The sequence below is a fragment of the Polyodon spathula genome, chromosome 11, assembly GCF_017654505.1.
Source record: "Polyodon spathula isolate WHYD16114869_AA chromosome 11, ASM1765450v1, whole genome shotgun sequence".
In the NCBI taxonomy this organism is placed as follows: Eukaryota; Metazoa; Chordata; class Actinopteri; order Acipenseriformes; family Polyodontidae; genus Polyodon; species Polyodon spathula.
Window position 1 is genome coordinate 29563307 of NC_054544.1, and position 12652 is coordinate 29575958.

At 39.6% G+C, this 12652-nt stretch overlaps 1 protein-coding gene across 1 annotated transcript in view; it reads left to right on the forward strand.

Moving 5' to 3' along the window:
- The window catches only part of LOC121323175 (DIS3-like exonuclease 2), an 82698-nt gene that overhangs the window by 15729 nt on the left and 54317 nt on the right, over window positions 1–12652 (forward strand). Inside the window, exon 6 of the mRNA XM_041264055.1 lies at window positions 2753–2966. Within this exon, the coding sequence (XP_041119989.1) occupies window positions 2753–2966 (214 nt within the window). The remainder of the gene's footprint in view (window positions 1–2752; window positions 2967–12652) is intronic.

Here is a 12652-nt window from a genome sequence, read left to right on the forward strand (position 1 = left end):
CTTTGAGTATGACATGTGTTTTAAAAATCTCTTTTACGATGTGTTGTGTGGTATCTGAAATGCTATCTGCTTTTTAAGTCTATATAATGTGTTATACAAGTATTAAATTATAAAATATAATCAAGGAAGGTGTTCATATGCTCTTTGTGTAGAATTATTGGCTTAATCAAGTGCAATCAAGAAATGCTCCTAAATCTCCTGGTTAAATAAATTAACCAACTTTATTTGGTGGGGTGGGGGGGGGGTGTCAGTAGGTGCTGCACCGTTTACATTTGACTCAACAAAATCTACAAAAATAAATATTTATTTGTTTGTGAAACAGTTCAGCATGTAGCAGTAATTTGCAACGTGTAAACGGTTCCCTAACCTGCAAGGAAGACACATTTTATATTCGGATTGGAATTCTTTCAAAGTGGTAGAAAGAAGGGTTTGTGAGTGGTCTTTTTTTTTTTTTTTTTTTTTAAGCAGTTCTAAATCTGACTCCTTCAGTAAATACATTGACCCTCCATAGCGGAGACGCAAATCTGGTTTGACTGGACTCTGCAAATTTAACCAGTTTCCACGCAGCGAATGACGTGTCAAAACCATTTAGTCTTAATTGTTTCTTTTATAAGCAACATTTCCAAGTTAAAGAAAAAAAATCACGCTGGAAATCTCAATTCCCAAAATTCTGTAATATTTATGCAGCCAGAATTTGGTCCGTGGCACGTTTCCCGAATAAATTCGAACTTTTCAACCTGACTCCCTCATTTAGCATCAACTTGCCACACAATAACTGGTTCTGTAGTTTCATAAATAACTTAAGATATTTATTCCATAGCTTTACAAGCGGCTTTCATAATTTCACAGGGAACTGAGCAGAACAAAATTGTTTGTGATATGCCAAGGTGGAGACCAAATTCTTCCAGTTTTATAAAAAATAAATAACTCACTGAAGCCTCTTAAGTGTGTCGAATCTGCCAGCTTTCATTAAAGCACAGCGAAACATAACGCAGCGTAAATATGTACCAGTATAGTGTACACGGTCTTATTTTAATCTTCCAAGAACTTTGCATATGTGCTTTTTTTTATGGAGAAAGTAGTTGTTTGTTTGACATGTGTGGGGTGTTGGTTTTTTTTTTTTTTTTTTTTAATATAACACTACTTAACGTGTCCACATTTTCTTTTATTAATTTGTACGGTATGGTTCAAGTAATAGGAACAGCTTGGCAGTTCTTTCTACATGCACTTTAAATTCTGTACAACAGCCTTCACTGAAACGGCCTTTGCATTTAAAAGGCTGGTTAGTAAGTGCCTTTTTTTTTTTTATTTGATCTATTATTACTATAGAGCAGTTCTATAGAATAGTTTATCCATTTATGCTTGTATTGCATTATTATGCAATTTTCACACCACTTTTTAACCTTATGTTTTCACACTAGACTTAATATAAGAGAGCTCTAGGTCTAGACTTCACACTCCCAAATAACCTCATCCCACCCCCAGATTTTAGTTCAGATACTGAATTACTTTTGGAGTTACAAAACGCTGCTTTAAAACTAGTTGCACTGCTTCAATTACTTCCTACATAATACCAGCTACTTGTTTCTGGTGTTTGTGGACTGTTGGTTTCTGGTATTTTTCATGTCAAACGCATGTTTTTTACAGTACTGCATATTTCAGACTAGTTTATTAATGCAAAGGCGATGAAGGGCAGTGTCACGCTTATTAGTTCAGCAGTGAATTTAAACAAAAAATAATCCAGCATCCAGCTAAGTGCCATGGCCAAAGGCTAACCAAAAACACCTTGTGTCCCTTGATTTCCATTATCTCCTCATCCCTTTTCATGTGCCAGCATGGAGTTTATTATATCTTCATGCCAAAATGCAACGTGTCTTAGTATTTGGGTTTCTTGTACGTTTTTGTGGTTTTTTTTTTTTTTTTTTTTTTTTTTTTTTTTTTTCCCCAGAATTGGGGTTAGAGCAGCACCACACAGACACACTGTACAGTGTGAGAAAAAAACTATTTCAAAGGCTTTGTTGAAATGTCACCACTGGGCTTCACAAGTTCCTCTCCCATTATATAAATAAATAAATCCAGGCATTAGGATGGAATACACCCCCATAAGGAAGTTCCCACTGGTGAGTGTACTGTATGTATACCAGAAGAACTTCCATAAATTGTTCTTAATGTGACAAGTTCAAATTATGGCTTTTTAATAAAGAGGGAATCAAAAAAAAAAAAAAAAAAGGTTAGTTGCCAGTAACTCCCGTTAACTCTGGAAATTTATATTGCATTTTTTGGCTACAGACCATTTCCTGAAAAGTGTGCGATTTGTCCCAGGTGTGCAGTTCTCGGCTTTTCAAAAGTGTGTTAAAACGTAGTGGCAGACCGCACAGGGGAATAGGTACTTAAACAGCAATGACGGATAAGAGCTTTTTGGTTGTAACCAAAAATATTGGGTATTTTGTAGAAATCTTTTTCTTATATGAAATCGCAGGACTTGTGCAGAAACACGGTGGTTTAATTCTGGCAACTGCTAATGTGTTATTAATATGTTAATGTGTTATTAATATTAATGTGTTAATGACATTTTGAATAAGTTATGTAAAATATGGGTTTTTTTATTTGCCTGTTGGCATCTTTCTACTTACATAGTGGTATTTTTTATTTTGGAGCATTGTTCTGCTACTTGCTGTTTGAGTTTGGGGGAGAGACCGCTTTTGCTTCAATGTAAGTTTCTGCTGTTTTAATGCTTGTTGTTCTTGTACAGGTTATTAAGCCTGATGAGGAGGAGACAGTGAGTGAATCTGTTGCCCCTGGTGACCCCAGTGAGCGGGCGGGCAGTGCAGCTGCAGGCAGCACTACAGTAGAAGGAGGAGGCAGTCTGGGTCTCATCATTGAGGCACAGTTTGACAGTGACAAGGATGGGCCAGGATCCAGTCTGCTTCATAACAGCATGAAGAATTTAAACCTCAATACAGCAGGTAAGCATGATGGGTCATAATTGCACCACTTTGTAGTGGAATAACCTGTACATGTGTCTCACAGTGGTGTTTTTAGCAACTCGTCCCATTTTGGCGAAATTTGGCCTGGAGAGTCTTCACCTCCTTGAGGATTTTTAGTGGTTAAAGGTGTCAGGTTGGATACAGCGGTCAGACATTCTCAAAATAATTAGATGCAGAAAAAATATATATTGTATAAAGTAACCATAAACTGTACTGTTTCAAAGCCAAGTATTTATCTAGGACTAACAGTTACTCACTATCTGTTACTGCAATAATGTACATTTTAAGAAAAAACCCTGCTAGAAATATTAATGAGGTTTAGATTACCAGCTGTACCATGACTGTGTAAGATGGGCGTGTTGGTGTGTAGATAAAGTGCAGTTGATGTTGCTTGGTACTTTGTTCTTCTCAGATTTTCACTGGTGACACACAGTGACATCACCTGGTGATGTCAAAGTCTTTCCGGCCTCTTGCACAGTATGTGTCAGCTGTGATAACTGTCCTTGTTTCCCTCCGTGAGTTAGAAGGGTGATGCAATGGCTGAGCAAACTTTTTTTTTTTTTGGGAGGGGTGGGGAGAAGACTCTGCCTTCTACTCCCAGGATAGAATGAAGTGTCTCCAGGGACTTCAATATGAAGGAAAGTCCTGATTTCACCCTTATTCTGAAGCACATCCAAGCTCAACTCCCTCTGCCAAGAGACTTTAAACCACCTGGCTCTGGTTTAGACAAAGTGATTAATTCATAAATGAGCAAACACAACTGCTGTGTTTAGATCATTTCCGTCAGCCTAGCTGGTCTGTGCCAGGAATGGAGGTGTCTCCTTTTTACCTGTTTGAGTGATTGATTTTTTGATGGTGATATTTGCATTTGGACTAAAAAAGATCTATATGCATTAGTTTGGTTATTAATAGCAAATATAATAAAATAATAATACACACCTGCGCTTATAACACGCATTGTGGCTAATCAAGCTCGTAGTAAAACCTGGAATGGGTGAAAGTGCTCTGCAAAAGGAGTCTTATATCCCTCCCTGTATATGAAACAATACATTGGGGCTTTATATTTGGGGAATAATTGTTAGCTGTTCATTGATGTAAATATATTTGTGGTTTTGTAGTTTATGGAATGAGAAAGAAATCGGATCTGGTATCCTGCTATTGTTTTACTACGAATTGAGCAGTTATCATAAGCATGAGATCAGCTCTAGTAAAAACACGAACATGTGGTGTGTGTGGGATTTTTTTTTTTTTTTTTTTTCCCCCCCTCTTTACTTACTTGCAAGCCTGGGAGTGGATGTGTTGGTGCTTGCATGCTGAAAGATCTCCACATAGCTTTGGTGTACATGATTCATTAATTGCTAGTGACAGGCAGAGCATAATGTTGAAACTGATCCCAAAATGTCAGCACTGATTTGGAACATGAAACAATTGAGTGAAAGTAGCAAATGAAAGAAGTGATTGTGTTGCAAGCTCCAGATTAAAAGTGCACTCTTCTCCTGGTCCAAGTCTGACTCGAGGCATTCTGAGTACGATATTTTGAGAGACTTCAAAAATAATGTGTTTGTACTAGTTAACCCCAAAACCCTTTTTTTTTTTTTTTTTTTTTTTTTTTTATTCACACATGGCATCTTTCAGCTGGGTCTAATAAAAGCATCTTTTAGAAACAGGTGCATTCAAACAACAGTTTCCCAGAGAATTTAACTTTTTTTGACAGATTATGAAATCCTTGGTAGTCCAAGAAAAATGATTGAGTTTCTTTAAACATTTTACATGGCAGTTTTCAATTGGCATCTGTTTTCAAATTATTTTGCCCTTCGGTAATCACAGATTCTGAAGTGCTCCATTACCCAACTGCGTACGCTCAATAATGACATTTTTATATATTTAAAGTTGGAACGCAATTAGAGGTTCACTTATCCTGTACGGTCCTTCTTTATTGGGATGAAATGTGTACGCATGCATGCCAGTGAGTTCTCTTTTTTTTTAAATTCTTAAACACCCTGTGTACTGTGTCACAGTCCATGTTTTTTTTAAACTACATTTGTTTTAATAAAGGACAGAAAAAAATTAACCTGTATCAAACAAATGCACGCTCGTAATTTGAGAGTGCATGTCATTTAAAGTTGCTGTTTCTTAATTTAAGCATTGCTTTCCATGCCTTTACAATTAGTAGCAGCTGACATTTGGAAAGCAAAAGCAGGACTGATAATGTAAACTCCTGTTTCCTCACTGGCTTTGATTTAGGTGACATCATAGCTGTGGGTGGGGGTCCGGGTTTATTGGGTTGCTCAGGTGAGGTCCGGAATTGGGCTGGATGTAAAAAGGAGCTAAAACACTAATTTTGTTTGGTTTGCATTTTACAGTCACTTTCACAAGGTGGGTAAGGAGGTGTCTATATTGAAGGATGTGCAATGGAATTTTCTTGAAGACTTTTTGCTAGTTGTACATTTTGTTAGTTTCCTCCTTTGATACATTTATCGAACGGGGGAGGCACATTTATTCAAACATAAAAATGAATGCTACACTAAATGTATTTATTGGGATATTAATATTGCTATGATGTGTTTTGCCGCCTTTGAAAAACTTGCTGCATGCTGCTGACCAGTCTTAACCAATTGATTGATTCTCCTCTATTGATTGATTTGATTTGTGTTCATTCTGATGCCTATTTTAACTCCGCACAGTAAAGGATTCACAGAAGACCTGCATTTTTAAAAGCTGCATTTAATCTATACATGCTACTACATATTAAGGACTAAAGTGAGCACTTTTTATAAAAAAAAAAAAACAAAACAGTATGAGCTAGGGTCAGGGCCCCGGATTACCCAAATCCACAGAAAAAATAAACCAGGAATTAATGAGTGTAACCGTAGCCCTTGAGTAAAGAAACAAAGACCTGCACTGGAGCATGTTGTAAACTAATATGAGTGATTTGCCAGTTGAAAATGGCAACCAAGAGAACAGCTGAATATAAACTGAAGTCAGTCAGTTTAAAAGTACTGCTCGGGTTAATACTGGCTTCCAATGGGTTACTCCTGCAATTTGAAGTGTGTACTGCTGTGTAAGGAATTAAGTTTTTGTTTAATTTTTATTAATTGTTACGAGAACTTTATATAGGTATTTGCATCTTCTCCGAGCTAAGAATTAAATACATTCTACATTCATCTATTTATTATTTAGATTGGTCTGTGTCTGGCCAGCTAGTTGTGCAATCTTTCTCGCTGCTACCGTAGGTGCACACCAGGTGTAAGCCACCTGGTGAGTCGGTACAGCCAGCAGCTGCCAACGCCGAATCCTGGGCGGCGGTCATTTAACCCGGTAAACTCGGTATCTGAGTTTGGGGCTGTGGAACCCTTGGTGGGGGAAATACCATCAAAAGGCCTTTCAGGCCACCTACTGCATCCAGTACCATCTCCAGCCGTCTCGACTATGTCTTGCCTCTGGATACAGATGGATCTGGACGAGAGAGTGAGGTTGATGCTGCGCAACTTTCCCTCACTTAAATCCAATTCAAAGCACGAGTCATAACGCCACTACCACCATCATTAAGACTCTGACTGTCGTTCGCCCATCGCCACATGACTTTGAACAAAGTAGCAGGTGTGGATACACTGGGAGCTGTAGCCGTGGATCCACACACAGGTGTCTCGGGCTATGGGGTCGTTTTTCACTGGATTGAAGCATCAGTGGAATTCGGCAGTCCCCTGTGCGTCTAAGCAGCCCTATTTAGGACCTCCTTAGTATGAGGAAGGGACTAGAAAAGGTGCCCTAAACGTTGTCTGCTTCGTATTACCCGGGCCAGCCTACCGCAGCTGGCAGGTATCCCGCCACAGCGGTCGAACAAGAAAAGAAAAAAAAAGTGACACCACTCACTTTAGGAGCTTGGAAACAGACCAGAGAGATGCACTGCCCTTGTGGGCAGGGAACTTGCAAGATACAATGTTGACATTGCAGCCCTGAGCGAGACCCATCTGGCTGAGTTGGGTCAGATTGCAGAAATTGAAGCAGGTTACACCTTTTGGAGCGGATGGGGAAAAGAGGAGAGGCGTGACGCTGGTGTTGGGTTTGCTGTAAAATCTCACCTGGTCAACCAACTGTCAAGTTTACCTAAGGGTATAAATGACCGTCTGATGACCTTGAAGCTCCTCCTACCAGGCAAAAATCATTCAACTATCATCAGTGCCTATACTTCGACCATGACTAACCCTGATGAGGTTAAAGATAAATTCTATACCGATTTGGAATCCGAAATGGCTGCTGTTCCTAGCACAGAGAAACTCATCATTCTTGGCGACTTCAACGCCAGAGTTGGTACTGAACACAAGTCAGGGAACGGCGTCATAGGTGCACATGGCATAGGTAAATGCAACAGCAATGGCTGCCTTCTACTAAGGACATGTTCTGAGCACGACCTACTTATTACAAACACGATCTGCCAACTACCAGAGCACAAGAAAACGTCATGGATGCACCCAAGGTCCAAACACTGGCACTTGATTGATTATGTCATTGTCTGGAGGCAAAATGTCAAAGTGATGAAGGCCATGTGTGGTGCAGAATGTTGGACAGATCACTGACTTTTCTCCAAATTCAACATTCGGATCAAACCTCCCAGGCGTCCACAAGGCAAAAAACCCTCCAAGAGATTCAATATCTCCGGACTAAAACAGGAGAGCGTACACTTTTCTTTGTCACTTGGAAGCTCTAAGCCTCAACTCTGAAAATGTAGAGGAAGACTGGACTTCTATGAGAAATCTGATGCACTCTACAGCACTTGATACCACACGCAACCACCAAGTCTGGTTTGACGAAAACCAGATGACAAAGACCGCCTTCACAGAGCCTACCTGAACAACAGCAGCTCAGTGTCTAAGAAAGATGCTTTCCTAAACATCCGCAGAGCTGTCCAGTTCAAGCTCGGAGCCGTGCAAGATGCATGGCTAAGTCAAAAAGCAGAGGAGATTCAGTCATATGCTGACAGCAACAACTCAAAGAAATTCTATGATGCACTCAAGTCAGTCTATGGCCTGCAAGCCTATGGAACGTCACCTCTTCTGAGTGCGGATGGAACTAAACTGATCACAGAAAAAGTCCTTTAATCCTTAATCAACCGTCATCCATAAATGACGCAGCTGTCGGTAGGCTGCCTCAAACAGAGATTAACACATCTTGCCAATCCACCCACCCAGGAAAAAAACAAAAAAGCCATTAGTCTGCTTGTAACAGGGAAAGCTCTGGGGTTTTACACCATACCAGCAGAAATCTACAAGGCTGGAGGGCCAAGTCTGGTTGATAAGCTCACCAAACTGTTCCAGTCAATGTGGACACATGAAGCTATCCCTCAGGACTTTATGGACGCCTCAATCATCCATCTTTACGAGAGGAAAGGCAATTGTCAAGCATGTGTTAATTATAGGGGCATTTCGCTGCTGTCAATTGTTGCAAGATCTCCTGAATTGCCTAGTAGAACATCTAGACAAAGACCTGCTGCCAGAGTGCCAGTGTGGCTTCAGAAAAAAACGCAGAACCATCGGCATGGTGTTTGCTGTCTGCTAACTCCAAGAAAAATGTCAAGAGCAAAACTCCAACCTGTACTTGACCTTTGTTGACCTGACAAAGTCTTTTGACATGGTCAGCCGTGAGGGCCTCTGCAAGAACATGGCAAAGTATGGGTGTCCAGACAAATTCATCACAATGGTGCGTCAATTCCATGATGGCATGATGGCTAGTGTGCAGGACCATCTTGAGTCGTCTGACCAGTTCCCAGTAACGAATGGAGTTAAGCAAGGTTGTGTCTTAGCACCAACCCTCTTCAGTATGCTGTTCTCTGCTCTGCTGCATGATGCATTCTGCAATGACAATACTGGGATTAGCCTCATTTACCGGTTTGACGGAGGACTGTGTGTCCCTAGACACTGACGTGTTTGCAAACGATTGTGCACTAGCTGTTGGCTCACATGCTGACCTGCAGCTTAGCATGGACCACTTCTCATTAGCCTAGGACAACTTTGGCCTTACTATCAGCACAAAAAAGACTGAAGTTATGTACCAACCTTCTCCTGGAAAGCCGTACATGAAACCAACCATCCTTGTGAAGGATCAGAAGTTGTCTGCAGTGAACAATTTCACCTATCTTGGCAGCACCCTGTCCCGTGCTGTTCACATTGATGATCAAACAGGATTGCCAATGCAAATGCAACCTTTGGCCATCTACATGATACAGTGTGGGATAGGAGAGGCATCAGATTGGAAACCAAACTCCGGGTTTACCAGGCAGTCATTCTACCAAGCCTCACCCATGGCTGTGAAACCTGGACAGTGTACCAACGCCATGCCAGAAAACTAAACTACTACCACTTGAACTGTCTGAGAAAGCTTCTTCTGACACAATGATGTTGCAGGATCTGTCACGGATCATCTGAGAGTAATTGAGGTCAAGTCATGGATGATGTACGATGTTATCCAAAGTCTGACACCTACTGTCTAGCACTGGCATTGTATAATTCTTTAAAATGTTGCATTATTTACATCAGTTGCAGAATTGTAGCTCATTTTAATTTCATGTAAGTGATAACGTACTTGTACATTAATGCTGTGAAAGGATTTCCTGTTCACAAAATCCACCTCATTTGGTCCTGGGGGTGCCTTGATGGGGATCTGACTGCAGTCCACAGCACCAATGATGTTGGGGAACTCTGCATAATAATGTAGCCTACTTAATAAATGATAACGATGGGATTACCTATTAATTAACTTGTATATAACCTAGTAAATTACCTGCGACTGCATTGAAACCCTCTTTGATGGCGTTTCCCCTTGTATGTCCTGGAAATGTGATGAACACATTAAGAAATCTCTTTAGGGATTCAATGCACGGCTGGGCCGGGTGGTATGGGCAATGTACGGCTCAAGTAGATTTATTAGGTAAATTATACCTTACTGACCGAATCTATAACACTCAAATACAAAAAACATCCGAATGATGCAAAGAATCTTGGTGATCTCTCGATACTCTTTCCCTAAGAAAAGCTAATCTAATTCAAATTGCTCCTTGATCTATGTGATCTCCTAAGGAAGGGCGCTGCCATTTTAGAGGGGTGTGTCAAGTGCTTTCATTGGGTAGAAGTACGACTTTTTATACACAGATCTGGCTAACTTTTTAAGTTAGCGTGTGCTGGAGCAGGTTTAAGATTAAGGATGTGTTGCTATGGTAACTTAGTGGGCTAGACTTTAAGATTGCTTCGAGGAACGGAAAAGGCCAGATTTCTGTCAAGTTATCCTGAGAGTTATCCAGCTAACCCAGTTAGCCAGCTACAAGGAACAGGGCCCTGGTCTCCAAACCCAGGCAGTTGGATGTGTTTCCTTGGAAAGAACCTCTCATGGAGGGGCTTTGGTGCAGTACCATTATCAAAATGGAATATAGAGATAGCAGGTCATTAGAAGGAACCAGTCTTAGTTGGGTTTTTTGTGCTCCGTTTAGTGATCTAAAATTTTTATTCATTTTCAGAAATCCATTTTCACCTGCAGCTTACAATTGCCTGTCTCTTGATTCACTTGCTCACAGTCTCTTCCATTAAAGCATTGACATTTGTAAAATATGAGGGAGAGATCCATATATTGGGAATTTAGAGCCAATCTTCTCTGATACCCAAGAGCCTGGAAACTAAATATGGAGAGTTCCATGTGACACAGAAGAGCTGGCAGAATGGCTTCAAAGACGCACAATATAATAGAAGTGAACCGTGATTTCTTACCACTGTCAAATTTACCATGACAGTACTGTTGCTCTTGTTTTGGTACACAATGAAAAATTATTATTACATAGGTAGGGGCAACAGTTGCAAAGAAACAAGAACTGGTGCCATTCTGTGTTCTACTAACATTCACGTGAAATGAGATGTGGGGGGTGGCATAGTCGGCTATCCGCTCATTGTCCTGGGAGTTTCCCTGTCTCTATTACAGAAAGATCCTTTTTTGAAGTGTGTTGTATCTCTGCCTTTTTCATGACAGGATTTCTTTAACAGAAGTGCTTCAGTTGGGCGTGAGTTTCTCCAGGAAACGGTACATGATTGTCCGAACTCGACTTACTAGGTACTTCTTGGGGGAAGTGTTATTGAAAGCCTCTAAAAGAATCTTGGGAAGACCTTGCTGTATTATATATTATAGCTAGGTATTATACTGTCTACACAGTGTGATCCACATAGTTACTTCATCAATTTTGTTGGTCGAATGTTTTTTATATTTATGGCTTATCGCCTATTTCTCAATCCCCACCCATTAATCAATAAGGAATTTCCAAATCTCGGTACAGTGGAGTACTGTGTTTTGTGATCGCATGAACCACGAAAAAGTCATACATGTTCAGTAATGGTACCTTGTACTAAGCTGTTGGTGCTCCTTACATGTGTGATTGGTGCTTTCTGTAATAAAGAGAATTCAACGTCGTCTAATGGTGTTTTGAGCAAACAATTTTTAGTTAATGCAACACTTTCTAAAGAATGACTTTTGGTTACCTTGAAATTGTGCTTGGAGGATGAGCTGTTCAGTCTTGTTCAGAGCTTGCGGTAGTGTGTGTGTGTTTTTTTTTTTTTTTTTTTTACATAACCAAGTTTCCGAAATAGAAGTAGCTTAAGGACAATGGCTGTCTATTTATGAGAGAAATATATTTTTGATTGCGCTCCAGCTTCTGAAACTTTTCCCCTTTTTTAAAAAAATTATTTTAAAGGTGTATTTTTTCATGTTTTACCATTTATTATCTGCAGTTGTGACTTTCCAAGAGCATGTTTGATTTTTAAATATTACATTTAACACAGTACTATTCAGACACACACGTCTGTGATTTTACAGAGAGTATCAATCAAATGGAGGCTAGTTGGTGATTTGGTTTATATAAATACAAACCTTTTATAATTGTGTGTTTGTGAACATGGTATTTTATAAATAATAATTGTATTAACTGGCAACAAATAATTATAGTAAACGTCTACTGTATTGTAATTGTTATCTCTTAATAACCAGCAGATTTTGATGACGTGGTTTGATTTATTCCTGTTAATGGATTCTTAATATAGTTTGAACTGCAGCAGCTCTGGCCTAGAAGCTTTCTTTAGAAAGGCCTACAGAAAATTGTTTGCTTCTTTTTTTTAGCTTTTGGTTTATGTGGTTAAAAATGGGCAGTTATTGGGTAGAACACAAAACTACAGATGACTTGCTATTGTGGTAACGTGACTTATGCACAAGGTTAAGTGAGTGTAGAAGAGGATGAAGATAAACCAGGATTCTTTCAATTATTGAAGTATTACAGTGCTACCCCTTTATAATGCTGTAGTCAGGATCCACAGGTAAGAGCGAGAGATTTTATGTTCCTATTCATAATGAGAATACACGTGCTAGTGTAACTGCATTAATGGGAAAATGGGAGCCACAATCATACTGCTTTATATCTGTAGTATTAACTATACTGGACGAGATGGATTCCGATTTGTACAATATGTGTTTTACTACTGCTCTTAATTCTAACTGTTTCTTATGCTTGATTTTTTTACACTTGCAGGTATCCGTGTAAACGTTTTTTGTTATTGCTCTTCTTTGAAATCGTTCTTCTCCATTTATCAGACTTGCTACATATGCTCTTAATGGAATCTACTCTCTTAGAAGCAAATATT